The 20,980-nt window shown below is 44.2% G+C and overlaps 1 protein-coding gene across 2 annotated transcripts in view; it reads right to left on the reverse strand.

Annotated features, from left to right (window-relative positions):
- The window catches only part of KREMEN1 (kringle containing transmembrane protein 1), a 72,357-nt gene that overhangs the window by 27,282 nt on the left and 24,095 nt on the right, over positions 1-20,980 (reverse strand). For both annotated transcript variants that reach the window (XM_042910011.1, XM_042910010.1), the window contains exon 3: positions 18,292-18,383. In XM_042910011.1, the coding sequence (XP_042765945.1) occupies positions 18,292-18,383 (92 nt within the window). The remainder of the gene's footprint in view (positions 1-18,291; positions 18,384-20,980) is intronic.

Genomic DNA, 20,980 nt, shown 5'->3' on the forward strand with positions numbered 1-20,980 from the left:
AAGTCTTAGTGTAATCTGGCAAATGCCACGTTTCTGTTTTCTTGTGAAGAGTGTGTGAGGCCCGGGTCCACCTTTAACTAACCCACTGAGTACTGAAGAGAACTAAGAGCAATTTCCTCAAAATAGAGAAGTTACAATAGGCAAATTATGTTTCGGAGTCACCAGAGGGCAGGAAAAGCCCTTGGAAGCCCTTCATCACAAGACAGGATGCCTCCCCTTGTTCTTAGAGAGCTCCATAAGTGGGCTTCCCAAAGTGCCTTCAGTGAGTGTATTCGTCTCCTGTAGCTGCTTGAACAAATCACTACAAATCTATTGGCTTAACACAGCATAAATTCATTATCCTACAGTTCAGGAGGTCAGAAGTACTAAATGGATCTTGCAGGACTGAAATCAAGGGGTTAGCAGGGACTTGTTCCTTTTGGAGGCACAGGGGGTATCTGTTCCCTGCCTTTTCCATCTCCTGGAAGCTGCCCCTAATCCTTGGCTTGTGGCCACACCATTCCAAACTCTGCCTCCATCATATCTCCTTCCCTCCCTCTGCTTCCAGCATCACATCACCTTCTCTGACTCCGATCTTCTGCTTCTCTGTTATAAGAACCTCTGTGATGACATCGGGCCTACCTGGATAATCTTCCCGTCTAAAAATCCTCAACTTAAGTACATCTGCAAAATCTTTTATGCCATGCAAGGTAACATATTAAAAGATTCCAGAGATTACAGGATAGACATTTTGTGGGGGGGGGGGGGGGGGGGAGTCATTATTCAGCTTACCACAGTGAACATACTAGTGTTTCACAATCATGTAATCGGATGGTTTTGTCTAGTAGAAAAAGCTATATCTGAGAATAAAGAAACCTGAATATATGTATCAACTGTGGTAGACAGCTTTCAAAGATGGCACTCAATGATCCCCATCTCCTGGTGTTCATGCCATTGTGGAATCCCGTCTTCTTGAGTGTGGGCTGCATCACTGCTTTTGACCAACAGAATGTGATAAAGTTGATGGGACTCCATTTCTGTGATTAGGTTATAAGAGCCTGTGACTTCTGTCTTCCTAGTAGACTCTATCTATTGCCTTCTTGGCTTATATACTTTAATAAAACAATACGCTATGTCGGAGAAGCCATGTGTCAGGGAACTGAGGGTGGCCTTTAACCAATAGCCAGCAAGAAACCAAGACTTTCAGTTTTTGCAGTTACTGAATCCTACCAACAACTATGTGCACTTGAAGGAGGTTCTTCTCCAGTGGAGCCTTCATATGAGACCCCAGTCCCAGAAGACACCACGATTGCAGCCTGGTAAGAAACCTAGAAGCAGAGGACCCAGCTAAACCATGTCCAGATTTCCTGACCCATAGAAAGTAAGACAATAAATGTGTGTCATTTTAAGTAACTAAGTTCTAGGGTAGTTTGTTATACAGCAATAGATAACTAATACACCTATATAATACCTACTAAATATATGTTTGTTGAAGGAAGGAAGGAATTTATTGTGGGCCATGGACAAATCAGCCCCTCTGGGTCTTAGTTTTCCATCTGTGTTATTAACTTATGAATCACTCCACTATCAGATGAAGCCCTTTCCCCTATTTTTGCTGTTTGGCTCCTCACAGTTTATATAACTGAAGACATAATAAGACATGAATGAGGCCTCATCGTAGAAGCACTTCTAGGTCAGTTAAGACCTAGATATATTATCTAATTCCAAAGTGAGCCAAACAGACTCCTAGAAAGTGTTTTTCCTTTATATTTAAGACTAGAAAAAAGGGGCATCTAGCTGGCTTAATCGGTGGAGTGTGTGACTCTTAATCTCAGGGTTGTGGGTTTGAGTCCCATGCTGGGTGTAGAGATTACTTAAAAACAAAACCTTTTAAGGGGAACTTGGTGGCTCAGTTGATTGAGTGTCTGACTTCAACTCAGGTCATGATCTCACGGTTTGTGAGTTCAAGCCCCGCATCAGACTCCCTGCTGTCAGCATAGAGCCTGCTTCAGATCCTCTGTCCCCACTTCTCTCTCTGCCCCTCCCCTGCTTGTGCTCTCTCTCATAAAAATAAATAAACTTAAACAAGAAATTAAAAATCTTTTTTTTTTTTTTTTTAAAAAGACTAGAAAACAGCATGGTCCAGTTTAACAAGGTTTACATCCACATTAGCCTGTTGGCATATAAAAATATATGCGTGATTCTGTATGTATGTACATACACACACTTCTAAATTTCTGCCACCATCAACATCTAACCAGTTCCTGTTAAATTGGCAGGAAGTACCACTGCTAACCAAAAGAGTCACCCTTCCCCTTCTAGCCAAGTGGTTACCCTTCTCCCTTGCGTCACACATGGTTCAAATATAACAAATGTGGCTCACCACACAAATGTTAAAATGCATCTTTTGGAAACAAACCAAATCTCTATAGTGGCGAATGTAAACAGAAAAGCTCTAGGCGGTAGGAGTCCGGTGTTCAGTGAGAGCCTGGCCTGGGAATGGCTGGGTTTTAGAGGTTAAACAAATGCAGTGAGTTAAGTGTCTCTAGGCGGGGGCATAACCTATAAGCCGAGTTTGTTAAAGGGACCTTGTGTATGGAAACCCGAGCCATGTATTTAATGGCTCTTAATAAAAACTACTTGATCATCATCATCCTGGTCATTTATTCTGATTTTTGTCTCATTTATTCTATTATGCTCATAAGTAAGCACGTTATTATGTATTAGCTTATAGAGAGCCCAAGGCATATAATCATAAATGTTAAGATTAGACGTAAACAAGGCTATGGGTTGCATTAATGCAGCTGGAACTTATAAGCTTCGCTCACAGTTTGATGAGCAAATCCAGGCAGTTCATGTTCCAGTGGGCTGGTGTGGTGGATCTCTGGAAGTCAGACCGTACCACGCCGTAGCTCCATCCACATGAATCTCCATGGCCTAAGGTATCACGCTTGTCATGCCCAAGTCAATCACTTGCCAATTACCATCAATTCCACCTCCTTGCATACCGCAGACATCTGTCCATGTCTATCTCCATGCTGCCACTTCCTCAGGTTAAGCCACCATCTCCTCCCACTTAGACCACTGCATTAGCCCCCTCTTCTACCTCCTTGCTTCTAGGCGCACCCTAAAATGGTTAGTACACTGCAACCAGAATAATCTTTACCACACGTGGCAGGCATAAGGAAGGGTAAGGACAAAGGCTTTTGAGGCAAGAACGATGCTGTCCTCTGCAGGAACAAAAAGAAGTGAGGGTGACCCATGACAGAGAGAGGGAAAAACAGTAGGAGCTGGAGAGGTATGCAGGGGCCCTGCCGAAAACCCTCAAAGCCCCTCAGGACCAAGTCCAAACTCTCTCACATGGTACACAAGGCCCTGCCTGACCTGTGCTGCTTTCTCCTCTTCCCCTCCCCCCTTTCCCTCAGCTCGGGTCCTACATGAAGGCCAAATTAAACGACAGTATATGTGCAAGTTTCCCCACTGCACGTTGCTTTCTGGCCTCTGGACTTTTGTACATGCCCTTTCCTTTGCTTGGAATACTCTCTCCTGCTTAACATTGCAGCCTGAGCACTGCTTCCCCCAGGGAAGGCCCCCTCTACCCTACAAAGAAGATTATATGCTCCTGCTGTGTAGTCCTATAGCAGCCTAAGTTGCGCTTGATTCTAAACACTTGTTCATGTGTCTCTCTCCCCAATTAACCATGAACGACTTAAGGGTACAGCTGTATCTTCCACACACCATTGTATTCAGAGGGGTCTGTATTCACGGAGCCGTGCTCTAAAACTGCACGCTGGGGGGCGCCTGGGTGGCTCAGTCAGTTAAGTGTCTGACTTCAGCTCAGGTCATGATCTCAAGGTTTGTGAGTTCGAGCCCCGCGTCGGGCCCTGTGCTGACAGCTCAGACCTTGGAGCCTGCTTTGGATTCCGTGTCTCCTTCTCTCTCTGCCCCTCCCCGACTTGTGCTCTGCCTCTCGAAAATAAATAAATGTAAAAACAAAATTTAAACTGCACACTGGATGCACAAGCATGTTCTGCACCAGCCACCCAGAACCATGGAGTGAGTGGGTAAAGGTATTTCTTAGGCAGCAGTGAAAGAAGAGAGTAGGGTGGAAGTGAAAAGTAGAGCCCACCTGCATAACAACATCCACTTAAAGCTAGTGACCACTGGTTCTGACTCCTGCCTGCACATTGCCCTCTTGTTTTTCTTTTTTTTTAGTTTTTTAATTTTAAGTAGGCTTCCCGCCCAGCACAGAGCCCAGTGCAGAACTTGAACCACAACCCTGAGATCAAGACCTGAGCTGAGATCAAGTGTCAGATGCTTGACTGACTGAGCCACCCAGGCACCCCACACACTGTCTTCTTTGGCTATCAGAAACACTGTTCAAGGGGCACATGGCTTAGTTGGTTAAGTGTCTGACTCTTGATTTCAGCTCAGGTCATGATCTCACAGTCATGAGATCGAGCCCCATGTTGGGCTCCGCACTGGGCATGGCGCCTGCGTAAGATTCTCTCTCTGACTCTCCCCTGCTCACTCTCACTCTCACTCTCTCTCTCTCAAAACAGAAAAGAAAAAAGAAAACACCATTCAAGATAACGGAGTTTCCATAAAGGTTAACTCGAAAACTTAAAGTTTTATCCTTTATCAGGAAAAGTTTTATCTGAAAAAAGTTTTATCTGGAAAGTTTTATCCTTTATCTGGAAAGAACCTTTCTAAAATGCATTAGCTATTTCTTTTTAAAAACTTAACTCAGGGGGTCCCTGGGTGGCTCAGTCGGTTGAGCATCCAGCTCTTGATTTCGGCTGAGGTCATGATCTCACAGTCCTGACATTGAGCCCTGTGTTGGGCTCTTTGCTGGGCATGGAGTCTGCTTAAGAATCTCTCTCCCTCTCTCTTTGCCCCTTCCCTGTTTTCTCTTGCTCTCTCTCTGAAAGAAAAAAAAAAACTTGGGGTGCCAGGGTGGCTCAGTCAGTTAAGTGGTCGTGATCTCTCCGTTTGTGAGTTCGAGCCCCGTGTCGGTCTCTGTGCTGACAGCTCAGACCCTGGAGCCTGCTTCAGATTCCGTGTCTCCCTCTCTCTCTGCCCTCCCCCACTCATACTCTCTCTTTCTCTCTCAAAAATAAACATTAAAAAATTAAAAAAAAAAAACAACTTTGTTTAACCTACTTTAAATTTCTCTTGGTGGCTTGAGGTCATCAAATGTGCTTCACCAAATGGCCCCAGCCTGGTGTGCTTTTTTACATTCTTGTGTCTGACTTCAATAGTTAAGTCTGTCCCCTTGGTTACCAGCCTGGGCTGCTGAACCCTCAAAACGTCGGAACTGGAAGGAGTCTCAGAGAGCATCTACTCTGTGCTACTGTCTCTGTGTACCCTCTTCTTAATTTGCTGCTTCTTGGGCTTACAACAATACCATCGAGCTTATTAGATTTGTGTGAAAAATAAGAACAAGTGGTTTCCAAAAGAGGGAGGGACTCTAGGATCCTCACTTTCTGGCATCCATCCTGTAGCTCGGGAGTTGCTTTTTGTGTGCTCACGTCCTGGTCTGAGGCAATATTCTGAAGGACACTGTCGCTACTGCCATCTGTTCGGGAGCAGTGAGCATTCTGCAGCAATCACAAATGGGAGCTCTGGAGTCGGACAGACCCCAGGGTGAATTCTGGCCCCAGTTTCATCCACGGTGGAATGAGAAGCAATATGGTCTCAAAGGGTTCTTCTGAGAATTAAAATGAGATAATGTAAATAAAGTAAGCACCACAAGGCCTGACAAGATGATGTGTGCGGAATAAACAGTGTTTATTACCATTACAGTTGACCCTTGAACAACAAGGGTTTGAACTGCACGTGTCTACTTTATGTGGATTTTGGACAGGACAGGACAGGACTAGAAGTGTTATTTGCTCTTCCTTATGATTTTCTTAATAACATTTTCTTTTCTCTAGCTGCTTCTATTGTAAGAATACAGCATATAAGAAATATAACATGCAAAGTATGTGTTAATTCACTGTTTATATTATCGGTAAGGCTTCTAGTCAACAGCAGGCTATGAGTAGTTAAGTTTTTGAGAGTTAAAAGTTATGTGTGATGTTTGTCAGGGCCCTTAACCCCTGCATTGTTCAAGGGCCAGCTGTATATATAATAGGGCTTTCATCATTCACCACACAAACAGAAACAACTTGCTCAGTAATAGAAAACGAAAATAGCATTCATTGAGTTAAAAGGCAAAATCAAAGGCAGCCACCTCAAAAAAATGGGTTTAATTCCAGATATTAAAACATCGATCTCTTACATCTGGTGAGCACACAGTAGACTTCCACATAAGCATCTCACATGGAAATCAAAGCCCTTTGAGGAAGGCAGCATGCATGAGGTTATTCTATGTGACAAAGAAGAAACCACTGTCCAGCAAGGTTAAGGGCCTTGCATGGGGGCCCAGAAGATGGAACTGGAGATCCCAAGTAAGCTCGAGGGTGGCAGATTCTCACTTTGTGGTTTTGTTCCCTTTTCTCATAGGGCCAGTCTGGCGAACTGAATGGAAGTAAGATTAAAGACCGACTTCTCAAACACACTAGTCCCTCAACACTCTGTGTGCCACGAGGCCAGCCTCTGAGACAGTGGCCAGCCTCTGAGGGGTGCCACTGCCCTCTGACTCGCGCTGGAAAGTGTGGCTCCAAGTCTCGCCGGAGAAGACACGTCATGTAGTCTTCAAAAGCATTACTGGCCAACTGAGTGCATTTCCAGACCGTGTCCCACCCTTAGCTCTTCCCAGAAGCAGGGAGGAAAAGTCAATTTGAAAAAGGATATTTGTTCTCAAATTCCTTTTTACTTTCAAGACCACTTTAAAGTCCTGTGGCTTGGTCATGCATTTTTCGTCTTACCAAAGCGACTTCATCACTTTCAATTTAAAAAAAAAAAAAAAATCATCTTAAAATACAAACAGACCCCTTGTTTATCATAGTCAGTGCTTTAAAACACATGACAGTTAATTAGCAACATTCTCTTCAGATGTTCAGAGGTCTTGACGAAGATAAAAGTTTTAGAGGTGGCTGAGGGGAGATGGTTCTCTATTCAGATTAATCCAGGAACCATTGTTCTTTTACTATCACAAGGAACCACTGGGAAACAGCCAGGCAGGCTGACTAACCACCCATTACATTTGGATATAATTGTGGCCTCATTGTGAAGGTGCTATGTATACCTCCATAGGGGCCTCCATGGCTGACAACCCTTTTCTAAGGGCCACCTATTGCCCATGGCACCTTCTCAGAGGAGCTGCTCCTATCCCTCCTCTGCTGCTGGTTGGGAACAGGCCAAAAGACTCCATCCTCTGACTGACTCCCATAGGTCCCATCAGATTCTTTCTCCCAGAAAAGCTGGAATTGGGATTTCAGCTCGTGAATTGTGAGCACTAGACTTGTAGGGTTCTGTAAGTGGGAATTAAGACAACCAGCCATCTTTGGGCCACCTGAGTCGAGGAGTGAGCTGATTCTTCTGGTCCACAAAGAGGAAGAAGAATGGATACCATCCTGAGAGAGAGAGAGGCAGAGGTGGGAGACCATGGGGCTCCAGAGAGAGATGGCAAGAATGGGTACTTTCCTCCCAGGTTCTTGGGACACATGAATGGGGGTTCTGCACTATATTCCCAACGTCCTTCCAATAAATCCTTTTTGCTCAAGTTAGCTTGAGTGAGTTCTATTCCTGGCAATCAATTCCTGACAAAGATAGAAAGCATGTCCATTATGGCAAAAGCTCAGTGTGAATACATATCTTCAGATGGCAATTTATATAAGAAGTCCTGACTGCAACTGTGTTTTCTATCCCAGTGCTCTAACCAGATCTGGGATATTTGTTTAAGAAACCAGAAGCAGAGGTGCCTGGGTGGCTCAGTCGGTTAAGCGTCCGACTCCGGCTCAGGTCATGATCTCACGGTCCGTGAGTTCGAGCCCCGCGTCGGGCTCTGTGCTGACAGCTCAGAGCCTGGAGCCTGTTTCAGATTCTGTGTCTCCCTGTCTCTCTGCCCCTCCCCTGTTCATGCTCTGTCTCTCTCTGTCTCAAAAATAAATACACGTTAAAAAAAAAGAAAAAAAAAAAAAGAAACCAGAAGCAAAGTTCTTATCTGGCATTTTGGAAAACTTCCTTGGCTCCTTTTACTTTGTCTTATAAGTGAAATCTGCTTCTTCAGAAATGAAGAAATGAAATGTGGTGACTCTGCTTATTTTAAGTCATTTCACCTTATGTTGAGACCATCTTCCGCCCCTGGGATCTCACATTGGTGTCTCAGTAGTTGATTTCTTCCCTTCATGGGAACAAGAACTAAGTTCACATGAGATGATGCCATTGGTGTCCTATTTGAAGACCAATCATTCCAAATACATCCTTCTGAGAGTTGATGGGTTAGGTGTAGACTCATCCACTCTCTCAACCATGAACCATGACCACAAGTGCACTGCTCCCCACCCTGTCCATCTACAACTGCCGTTCCAGATCTGGCAGCTGCCATCTTGGTCCAAGTCCTATGCCAGTATGGCTCCACTGTACTTATTTAACTTTATTTCTAAACATTAGCTGTCCTTTGTCAGTCATACTGATTCTGGAAGTGGCACTGCTCATGTCTCTGAGTCTCCTATCAGGTCACCCGGACTGTGACCTGATGTAAATGTAAGTAAACACAGACTTTTCTTCCCCTATGAAATTTTACCTTTAGGGGAAGGTAGTAAGAGTTTCTAAGGATCCTGACCCCCACATGGCCCTGATGAATCACAGTGGTAGTTCTCTTTTGGTGAGAGTTCCTTCTCTGAAACTGAATTTCTGGTGATTTAATGTGGTAGACAGTCTTCAAAAGAGGATCTAATGATCTTGCCTCTCCCCATACATGCGGGTTGCTCCCTACTTTAAGAGTTGGCATCAATTTCCTTTGCTTTTGAATCCGGGCTGGCCTTGTGACTTGCTTTGATCAACAGAATGTGGTGGACTTCTGAGTTCATGTGCTAAGAAGACTGGCAGTTTCTACTTTGTCTCTCTTGAAAACCAGCCACCATGTGAGAGGCCTGAGTACGCTGTTGGAAAAAGTGGTCATCCAGGTAGAAGCCTGTAGTCATCTTGGATGTTCTAGCCCCAGCAGAGCCCCCGGGAGAATGCAGCCACCAGACTAAGCCCAGATGAGAGTGGCAAAAGAACCACCCTGCTGAAATTTGGTCAACCCACACGAGCAGGAGAAATGATAAGCTGTTGTTATCTTAGGTCACAAGGGTTTGGCACCCCAAACTGTACTGTTGCACAGTAACAGACAGCTGAAACACCTTACTCGACAAAAGGTCAGTCCAAGTTCAGGAGGAATGATACAGCTGTGTCTCTGGGAAGAAGAGCTCAGTTTGTTGACTTGAACTTTTGTTTCTCAGGGACACCACAAATATCCCAGGCAAGGAACCACAGAGGCATCTTTTACTATTCCTGCTGTTCCATCCCTTATATATTCTACTTGTCATCAACTTCTGTCTTCTTCTTAAATGTATCTTAGATTTAACCCTTCCTGTCTTATCTCACCATTGCCATCACAGCTCAGACCCTGATGCCCTGGATTTAGAAATCCACACCCATCCTCTCCTCCCCAGACTTTCTTCCTCGGATCCATCCTGTAAATGGACACTGGGCTCATCTTCTTAAACTAGGGCTTTCAGTGTTTCAGTCCCCATCTAACCAACTCTGGCTTTTGAGGTTTCGAGGCCTCACCTGGTCCCTCCCTGTCCACTCCTCTACTTCGGCAGCAGGTTCCCCAGTCCACACGTACAACAATCCTGGGTCCTTCCTCCAAGTCCCTGACAGGCTGTTCCATGACCTGGTGTGCCCTGACTCGTCTAGCCCCATCTGCCTTTCTCTGTAATGATGCCTCCAATCTCCCCCACCCTACTGAGAGCCCTCTCATCTGCAAAAATTCACTGTGCTCCACCTCCTAATTCAATCTTATTTATGTAACTGGTGGGCTGGCCTCCAATTTCTTCCCATGTTTATAACTCAGATTCCTAGTTATATCATAAAATTGACAGTAGGGACTCTTTCTTATGTTTATGTATATTCCTTACAGGCCAGTGCAAGTGTAAAGGTTTTCAGTAAAATGACCCTTTTGATCTGAATGATTTTCCCTTTTTAAGTTATTAGTATGACTTACCCAACTGTGCTTTAGAACATTTTGGAAATACAGTATATATCTGTCATTGAGGAAAATGTCCATTTAGTTCAGAAAGTTTCCTCATGGAAAATTAAATAATATCTACTGCCAAAAACAAAGAACAATCGAGTAACCACCAGATCTGAAACCCTAAAACTGTACTGTGAGAACAAATGCAGGGCCTCTTGTGTTCCCTGACTGCAATGCCACATCAGGCCCCAGGGGAGTGGCTGCCCCAGCAGCTGAGGCATGCTACCGAGCCCCATGGCTAGTCAGATAAAAAAGGAATGGACAGAAATAACACACAGGTTAGGAATAACCTATTTAGGAATTGCATGACGGGGAATATGCCAACAGCAGTCCATTCCCTGTGGAAAGCCCAGGCCACCATAATACCTGCTAGGACTTCCATGCCCACCAGGTGCTGGGCCCTGGACTTGGGGTTTTGTGCACTTTACCTACTGAATCTTCAAAAGAACCCAAGAAGGGACAAAGGAGGAGACCAAGGCTCAGAGGAGAGTCATTTTGCCAAAAGCCATTGAATGATTAAGATTCAAATCTAAGCCAGTATGACTCTGACATCCACATTCTTTCCATTAACTTGTGTTGTCTTTCTTACTGGAAGAGACATGATGTCACATCATCAAGAATATTTAATGAGCATGTGCTATGGTCTCCACTGTGCTAGGTGTTGCAGAAGATTGTTTAAATATACGGCTTGAGGGGGAAAGATGCCATCAGCACCCTCTGTAATTAACATCCCATCCATGTCAAAAGAGAGCACCTGCTACACAAATGCAGCTTCATCTTAAGTCAGACCTTTCCATCTTTCGTCTCTCCTTCACAGAAGTTCCAGAGCTACCCCTGCTCCTATCTTTGAACAGCTTAGCCTAGCTGGGAAAACAAAACTTCTCCCATAAAGCAAAAATGAATCGTATAAAGCAGGAGTCTGACATATGCTAATGTAATGTGAATCTAAAAGGACTCAGTGAAACAAAGACGTTAAGTAATTGTAATGGCCGGAGAGAAGAAGTGAAAAAAATATTGGTCTGCATAATTTATATTATTAATAGTCATTTCAATATTGCTTTGGCTATCAGCTAAAATGTGGGGTTTCGTTTTAGCTGGGAAGTGTTAATGATGCACACAGATGTGTCTTTTCGGAGGTGAACTTCAGCCCATGCAATGAGGGCACAGTGCTGGGAGAGACCCCCAGGCCTGGACAAGGCGCCTGGTGCAGTGCTTCACGCAAAGGGCCCAACTCTGGGGACCCCCTTCCCAGCTGAGAACAGCTGGGCTGGGAACACCCGCAGAGACGGCCCAACATCCTACAGAGTGGTTCTGCTGTGCACAAATGCTTCCTGGATACCATCACAGCCTGCGGTCCTCCTGGGGCTTGGGATTTCCCAAACTCAAAGAAGACAAGAGACTGACTTAGAGTTAACAGCTTGAACTGCAGACCCTCTGTCGCCACTGAGTTAATCCTTCGGTTTCCACAATGTCAAAAAGGCAATCTTAATAATTCGGCATACTATCAGAATTTCAAACTCTAATTCCCAAACAATCCGCCAAGAAAATTCTCAAGAATGACCTCAACAGTAGCCTGGATCCATCCCAGGGCCCCCATTTTCAAGGAAATAAAGGAAATGGGGCTGTTCTCAAGTACTGGAAGGAAAGGGCACTGGGCTTGCCATTAGGAGCCCTAGATTCAAATCCGATTCGGCTCAGGGCGTAATCTTCATCAGATCACTTCACTACTCCAGCCTCATTGTCTCATCTAAACAATGGTGGGTGGGGAGTGGACATAGCACCTGCTTCACAGCATTTCTGGCAAAGGTTAAGTGAGGCAATGTGAATATACGTGTTTCATACATAGCAGGTACTCAATAACAGCTGAAATAAAAGCTAAAACATGCTAAATATCAGTGCTGACATTAAAATGCAAAAACTGCTAACAGAGACAAAACATTTTCTGTAATTGAGAGACTGCCTTGACAACCACTGCCAAAGTGCCCTTGGCTTTTTTACGCAAGCTCTGAACATAGCTTTAAAAACTCTTTTTAGGGGTCACAGTTGGAAGCATTTTTGTAGGGAACAACAAATCTGTTTTAACAAGGTCAAGGTGGCATTTAATTAAAAGGCACTTGAGCCAGTGAAGTCAGCAAAGGCCCCATTTTGCAGAGGTGCTGTGGCTGACACCCTCTGGGGCCTCCTTTGTATGAAGGATGCAATCTCTGGAGAACTTCTCACAGATTAACAGGGAGAAACTTCGTCCCAAATCCCTAACACGGAAGCTTGAGAAGCTATGGCAAAACATCTCTTTCTGACACTCCACACTCTTCAACCTCATCACCATCTTCCTGGGTCAAGTCCAAGCTCTGTACCCAGACCACAAGACTGTCCATTATCTGGCCCCACCTAATTCTTCTCAGACCTCATCTCTTGCCCTTCCTTCTATAAAATTTCTATCTTGGGATGCCTGGGTTGCTTAGTCAGTTAAGCATCTGACTCTTGATTCGGCTGAGGTCATGATCTCGCAGTTCGTGAGTTTCAGCCCCCACATGGGGCTCTGTGCTGGTGGTGCTAAGCCTGCTTGGGATTCTCTCTCTCTCCCTTTCTCTCTGCTCCTCCTCTGCTCTCTCTTTCTTTCTCTCTCTCTCAAAATAAATAAATAAACTTAAAAAATAAATAAAATTTCTATCTCAGCAACACTGACATTGCCTAGGAATTCACCAATGTGTGCATGCGTGCAAACTGTTCCCCCAATACCCTCCCTACTCCACCAACCCTAACATCTAGTACCTGGCTACTTCAAGTGTAGTCCTACAGCTCTGCATCCCAGGGACTGGTTAGAACTGCAGAGTCTCTAGCCTGTCCCAGACCTACTGACTCAGAATCTGCACTTTAATAAGAACCCTGTGATTGTACTACTACTACACTTTCATAAGGAAACTAACAGTTGGAGAAGCCATGTGCCAAGATCCCACCTCTTCCAGATGCTCTTTTTGATAAAGAGTAGCCCCTGCCTCCCACCATGCCAGGGAAGATGTACCTCCTACACTGTTCCCAACCTTCTGCTCATCTCATTTATTACAAAGTATGTTGCATATGCTTATCTGTTTATGTGTCTATCCTTGGTCCTAGACTTGGGACTCCCCAAAGGCTGCAGACCATGCTATCCTTGTGTTCCCTGTGCCGTGCGAGGTACTGCATATGGTCAGAACTTAAAAAATGTCATTTGTCACAGCTAGTGATTTTTTAAAATGTTTATTTATTTTTGAGAGGGGTGGAGGGACAGAAAGAGAGGGAGACACAGAATCCAAAGCAGGCTCCAGGCTGAGAGCTATCGGCACAGAGCCTGATGCAGGGCTGGAACTCACGAGCTGTGAGATCATGACCCACGCCAAAGTTGGACACTTAACCGACTGAGCCACCCAGATGCCCCAATAAGTTTGTTTGTTTGTTTGTTTTTTAAGATTTTATTTTAAGTAATCTCTACATCCAACGTGGGGCTCAAGAATCACACACTCTACCAACTGAGCCTGCCAGTGCCTCTTAATAAGTTTAATAACTAAAACTTTTTTTTTTTTTTTTTTGAGACAGAGAGAGACAGAGCATGAACGGGGGAGGGGCAGAGAGAGAGGGAGACACAGAATCAGAAGCAGGCTCCGAGCCATCAGCCCAGAGCCCGACGCGGGGCTCGAACCCACAGACCACAAGATCGTGACCTGAGCCGAAGTCGGACTCCCAACAGACTGAGACACGCAGGCGCCCCAATAACTAAAACTTTAATCACTAACTTTAGTAACTAACTCAGATACCTGTGAGCTGTGTGCAAAAGTATTACAATTTAGGTTAATTGGGTTAATTATGTTACACATTTGAACCCAGATACTTTGAATGTTGTATTTATATATTTACTTTTAAATACTTTAAAAAATATTCTAAAATTGGGACACCTAGGTGGCTCAGTTGGTTAAACATCCGACTCTTGATTTTGGCTCAGGTCATGATCTCATGGTCATGAGATAGAGTCCCGCATCGAGCTCCACGTTCAACATGGAATCTGCTTGAGATTCTTTCTCTCCTTCTCTCTCTGCCCCTCCCCTGCTCTCTCTCTCTCTCTCTCTCAAAACAAATAAACATTTAAAAAATATTATAAAATTTTAAGATATGATAATAGGATTTATGAAACTTTCAAACATACACAAAAGCAGGAAAGACTAACAAGCCCATTGTCATCCAGCATCAACAAATATCCACTTTTTAAAAAATCATTCTAGTTTCACCTATTCCCCTCATCTGACCTATTTATTCTTTGGGAGGCTAGATCATTAAAAAAATTTTTTTTAATGTTTATTTATTTTTAACAGAGAGAGAGAGAGAGAGAGAGAGAGAGACAGCATGAGCGGGGGAGGGGCAGAGAGAGAGGGAGACATAAAATCCGAAGCAGGCTCCAGGCTCTGAGCTGTCAGCACAGAGCCAGATGCGGGGCTCAAACTCACAGACCGCGAGATCATGACCCAAGCCGAAGTCGGACGCTCAACTGACTGAGCCACCTAGGCACCCCTAAATCATTTTAAAATAAATTCCAGATACATTATCATTTCAACCACAAATATTAAAAAAATTTTTTTAATGTTTATTTATTTTTGAAGGAGAGAGACAGAACATGAGCAGGGGAGGGTCAGAGAGAGAGGGAGACACAGAATCTGAAGCAGGCTCCAGGCTCTGAGCTGTCAGCACAGAACCCGACATGGGACTCGAACTCACAAACTGTGAGATCACGACGCGAGCCAAAGTCAGATGCTTAACCGACTGAGCCACCCAGGTGCCCCTCAACCACAAATATTTTAGTATGTATCCATAATTTAAAATGACTTCAAAGATTATTTATATATATATCTCCACCATGCCAGTATTGTACCCAATAAAATTAACAGTGATTCCTTAATATAATCTAATAGTCTGTGTTCAAACTTCCCTATTTTAGAGATGAATATTTATAGTTGAGTTTGTAAATGTCAGGTGAGTGCTTTATACCAAACAAATAATAGCTCTCAGAGATGAGAAGGTAAATTTATCATGTCTGTTGTTTCTCAAAGCCCAAATCAGCTTTGTGAAGGAAATTTGCCTTTAAATGCCATTTGTAGATTTCCCTCCACCTCAGAACTAGATAACTTTTACAAAACTATACCAAACTTTTATAAAGAACCTAAAGGTAAGATAGAACAAATCAGAAGGCATGCTGAGGTCCATTCAAGTGTGTCCCTCGGAAGCAATGAAATCAGTGGGAATGAGAATGGTGAGGAGGATGGTTTAACAAAAGAGAGATATGCAAAGAACAGGTATTAAGCCAAATGGTTTCCCCCTCAACAGCCAAACCAACAGCACTCAGAGTTGTAGAGGATGGGATCTAGAGGGATGGTAACCTTGATGATGTTGAAATTTGCCAATCTATATTTGTTCTGTCTGCAATAGGAACTTGGGGTTTCTGAGAAACATACCAGCAGATGTGCTTTGAAGAGTAAATCCAATTACCTCAGAGTTGTTCGCCTTTTAAGGGGTAAGTTCTGATCCAGTCTCCTTAGGTCAAAAACACAGTTCACGCTTCTCTTTGCCCCCAGTTTGAATCATATTTCATCTCTGCCTCCCTGCTTTCTTAGCTCTGTCCGTAACACGCTGACGGGCAGAATTCCGGTCTCCACACAATGGCCCGCCATTCAACCACATTCTGCTTTGTCCCTAAACATCCACTCCCCCAGCTCCTGCTGCGTCTGTTATATTCAGATATGAACTTTCCAGGAATCTGATCATGTCACAGGCCTTTTCCTGTATGACAAGTTCGACGCTAATCGTGAATAGTGGGCTTCACACAGAGGGTTAGTGTTATTCATGAAAATTATGACTCCACATCCAGAAATAGGGCAAAACTGGCCTAAAATAGGCAGGCTGGATCTCCATTGAGTCCAGTAGGCAATTACCAAGGTTTCTTGCTTCAAACAGCCCAGAAGTCTTTCTCAGCAATGTTAATCAGACACATTCGAAGCATAATGTTCTGCCAGGTCCAAGGTCTGAGGCTTAGCTAGATGGGGGAGCCCTGGTGCCCACAGGGTGAATGGAAGGGTTTTCCAAAGAACCAAAGCCAGACACTGTTCCCTCCCCCACCACCTCCCAAACCAGGTACTCCTCAGCTCTCATTCCCAACTTTTGTATGTCTCCCTGCCCAGACCATTTCAAGGCCAACTTTAGAAGCTTTGACAGGGCTACCAAAGGACCATAAGGAAAGGAAATTATATTTGATTTTCCTTTTTTGGAACAGTGAGGCATATCCAGCAAATATTAGGAATTAGAGGGGTACTAGACGGGTTGTTTCATTTTCCGGTGATTCTCTCTTCTGAAACTTAGTTTCAGTGACCGCATGAGTCGGTTCCCGTTGGCCCAAACTATATTTTATAAATGTGAGTTGAGGATTATCTTTCCAAATAAAAGCGGCCAGATTGAAATCCCCTCTTCGCCATTCCTGAGAGAATGACATAGGCTGGTACTAAAAGACTATCTTTGTGTAGAACAAATGGACCGAGGAAAATCTGCTTTCCTCTCCCCCTGCCCCTTTCTTCTTTACATAACTAGAGCCAAATGAGATGTTTTTCATTTTAAAAATTTGATTAAACAGACTGAGCAAAAGCCCATTCTGCTGGTCTTTACTGTTTTCTCGATTTTGGGACTGAATCAAGGCATACTCAGGTTGGAAGGATAGGGAGGCCAGGGCCTCACTGCCAGGCAGCGGTGCCATTCGGAAGTTTAACTTTTAGAAGTTGAGAGCTGGGGCCTGCAGCGCTGGTTCAGGGGATGCCCCTGCCCTGTGAGGCAACAGAATTCAGACTGGTGTGGTGGGCGTGAGTGAGAGGTCCCAGGTCCCACGTGAACCTCCATGTCACTGTACACACATAGCCTCCTGACCTGACGAGCGAGGAAGGTGGCAGGGCCAGGAGTGAGGGTAAATAATATGGAAAAGACAACTGGGTAGAATGATTATGAATAAGCTGTCCTTTCCCTCAGCTCTAGGAACTGAGAAAACCTGCCTCGTTGGCTTATTTAAAAAGTTGTCAAGAACACTACATTAGGAAGCTCCTTAAAGCGCCATTGTAGGGGCGCTTGGGTGGCTCAGTCGGTTAAGCCTCCGACTTTGGCTCAGGTCACGATCTCGTGGTCCGTGAGTTCGAGCCCCGCGCCGGGCTCTGTGCTGATGGCTCACAGCCTGGAGCCTGCTTCTGATTCTGTGTCTCCCTCTCTCTCTGTCCCTCCCCCGTTCATGCTCTGTCTCTCTCTGTCTCAAAAATAAATAAACGTTTAAAAAATATACATATAAAAAAAATGCCATTGTAGTTTTGGCTTCTGTACTTTAAACCTTCCCGCAATATTTTCTACCTTGTTTTCAAGTATCTTCCTAAGATTCTCTGCCACATCGCATATTCCCCAAGGGTCAGCATATCTTTCTGCCTTTGCACCTCGCATATAATAAACACTGAATATAGAAACATGAAGCAGCTAGAAAACAGGCCGTGGAGTAAAATGCTGAAGAAACTGGGTTCTCAGTAGTAGAGAGCAATGAGGTATGGGTTATTATAAATAACAACAGAACATCTTTATGCTAACATGAGGAAAGGGACTACCATGTTGGCTTTGGAGAGTATCAATTAAATACTTACTGAATACCAGTCTTCAGGGGAGATAGTGCGCGAAATGCAAATAGCTAATGTCATAACTTAGTTTTACTGTCTATCAAGGGATTCTTCATTCATTCTAGACAATTCATTCCCAAAAGTATAAGGTAGTTTTTTCCTCTTTGGCTTGCTATTGAGTTCATGCCAACTCTATTCATGAATGAATCAGCATGAGGAAATTAAGTAGAAGTAGAAATTCTGGGTGGGCTTATCCATCAAGGGAATGGGGTCCTGAGGGAAGCAGACATTCAATTTCTGAAAAGCCTCAATAAGAGATGTGAAAATCCTCAGCCCAGGACGGTATCTCCTTTGATCTGCTTCATGAAATCCACCTGCCTGAATGACCTGTCCTCTGGCAGTGACCTTCACTCTGAACCCTTGCTGCTCAGTGTCCCGAAACCCTCGGCTGGTGTGTCAGGGGCTTACTCTGGCAAGCAGGAATCTCACAGTACTTCCAGTAGACGCCGTCCTCGTGCTCTGCCACGTAGCACCAAGGGCTCACATCTCCATCTGGGTTTCTGTCGGGGAAAGAACATGTAAGTAACATTTCTGTCGTGTTAAGTCAACTGGCTCATTACTTTTTCAGTATTACCAAAAAGGAACGTGTCAGCCTCTGTGTTATTTCTAATCATTGGTATGCATCTCAGTGCTGCCTCTTATGAAGAAGAGAAAAATGGGGGGGCACCTGGCTGGCTCGGTTGGTACAGCTGGGGGCTCTTGATCTCAGGGTCATGAGTCTGAGTCCCACATTGGATGTAGAGATTACTTAAAAAAAGAAGAAGAAGAAAAAGAAGAGGAAGAGAAAAATGGTAACACTACAAGAACAAGCTTATGCACTCTGACATATACTTTAGAGTTTGGGGGCAGGGGGTGGTGTGCGTGATGAGCAAAGGTGATTCATATTTACACAAATTCACGACAGTGTAACCAGGACAACTGACCACAGAACAAATCATGCCAAGCAGCACTGGCACCTTAAGTGTGAACACAGTGACTCCCATGGCTGAGAGCACAGGTGTGCTCAATACTGTGGATAAGAATGTGAATAGACCCAAATGGTCAGGATGGCAATTTGGTAATTAGAGGCAAAGGCCCTAAAAATATGCAAAGCCCCTTTGCCAGGCAATTTCTCCTTTAGTACTTTATTTTAAGGAAATCTTCACTTACAAAGATGTTCACCACAGCATTTTGACAATACAAAAAAAGTCAGAAACAACTATTAAGGACTGGTTACATAAATAGGTTATATCCATATAAGGGAATGCTGAGTGTCTATTAAAAATGCAGTGTAGGGGCACCTGGGTGGCTCAGTCGGTTGAGCGTCCGACTTCAACTCAGGTCATGATCTCGCGGTCCGTGAGTTAGAGCCCCGCGTCGGGCTCTGGGTTGATGGCTCAGAGCCTGGAGCCTGCTTGGATTCTGTGTCTCCCTCTCTCTCTGCCCCTCCCCCATTCATGCTCTGTCTCTCTCTGTCTCAAAAATAAATGAATGTTAAAAAAAAATTTTTTTTTTTTTTAAATGCAGTGTAGAGACACATCTATTGATATAAAGACATATCCACATCTTGTTAGGTTTTTTAAAAGGGTAGTTCTAAAACACGATTGGGAACACAACCCCGTTATTTGAGAAGATGGCTTCAAGAAAGGATACACATCAAACCCTGGAAAGTATCTCTGGAGAATGAGACTAGCAGTAATTTTAATCCCTTTTCTTTTCTGATTCTCTTTATTTCCCTATTTCTTCTACGATGAACACTGATTGTGTGATTTTTTAAACAGTAAAATAAAATTCACATAATACAGACTCCACTGACAAGCTTTCACCAGGATCAGTCTAGTTGACACACGTTTGATAGAAACAGGTCCTTTTCCTACCTCAAGATACTAACTTCTCAGAAAATTCTGAACAAAGCTAAGCCATCAGGCAGAACATGCAATCCTGTGATTCTGGTACCAACTTCTGATACAGCAGTGATATTTTTAAAAGGTTTATTTCACATTTCTAAATGCCTTCGAAGGTCTTTTCAAGTCAAGGATGCCCTGACAATATGGGTTACACTGCTGAAACAGACCCCAAAATGACAGGGTTACCAGGCACGCAGAAAAGCCCTGCCTTCTCCCCACTGCTTTCTGAGCTCCCTTTCTCGCAACTCAGAACACTGGAAACCTGACACTCCAGTTAGGCCGGAAATGGGCACAGAGACCCTGCAGCCAGGAGCTTAGGAGCCACCCCAATCAGGCCTGAGAGGGATAAGCCTATTGTGTGGTCCAGAAGATAAGCCGCCCTGAAGCACAAAGGGTCCTTTTATTTTCTGTGCCCAAGGGCAGGTGCCAGCGCCAACTCTGCTCTTCTCGGTCCCTCTGCTTCCCCTCTAATCCAGAGCCGTCGAGCCTGGAGAAGTGCATTCCCATCACTCGCCATCTCGCAGACATCTCAACTGCGACGGGTCTGGCACCGGAGCACAAGACAAACATGGTGTCGGATATCAGCCGAGAAATCAAAGCAGGAGAACTTGTACAAAGCCCTTCTTTAAACAGTATTTCACTGTCATCTTCCTCCCTCTATTCAGTGTCCAGCTTTGATGTACTATTTGGTAGAGACCTTTGAAAACAACTGTTTATTATCAATGTCAAAAACCATTCTGAAAAGCATCAGAATAGCTTAATAAAGAATAAGCAAATTCATCCTGGACTTCGCTGCAGTGCTAAAACAAAAGCCCTGGACCCTCCGATGTGATGATAATCAACATTTCAGAGCCTTCCTTTCTTCTGAAGTAAAAACTGGTAGTTCAGGTCTGGTACATTCCATCAAATCAAAGGAGAGGCTGCAGCTGGCCAGGGCCAGGAAGAGGGTGGTTCCCCCCTTACTCTCACAATGGATAACTACTGTGCACTTCTGGGAGCCTATGTAGGGCCAGGTGCTAATCTATGACAAAAGACTCTTTTTTTTTTTTTTCATATAAATCAAACCTTTTTGGAAATTTAAAATTTACCTCAAAGTCAGACTTAAACCCAGGACCTCTTCTGAGAAGACATATTGACAGAAAGCAACAGAATAACAGCATAAACCAGTAGCCCAAGAGACACTTCAGAACGAGAGTATAAGTAACAATGGA

Source organism: Panthera leo, chromosome D3 (assembly GCF_018350215.1).
Source record: "Panthera leo isolate Ple1 chromosome D3, P.leo_Ple1_pat1.1, whole genome shotgun sequence".
NCBI classification, from domain to species: Eukaryota; Metazoa; Chordata; class Mammalia; order Carnivora; family Felidae; genus Panthera; species Panthera leo.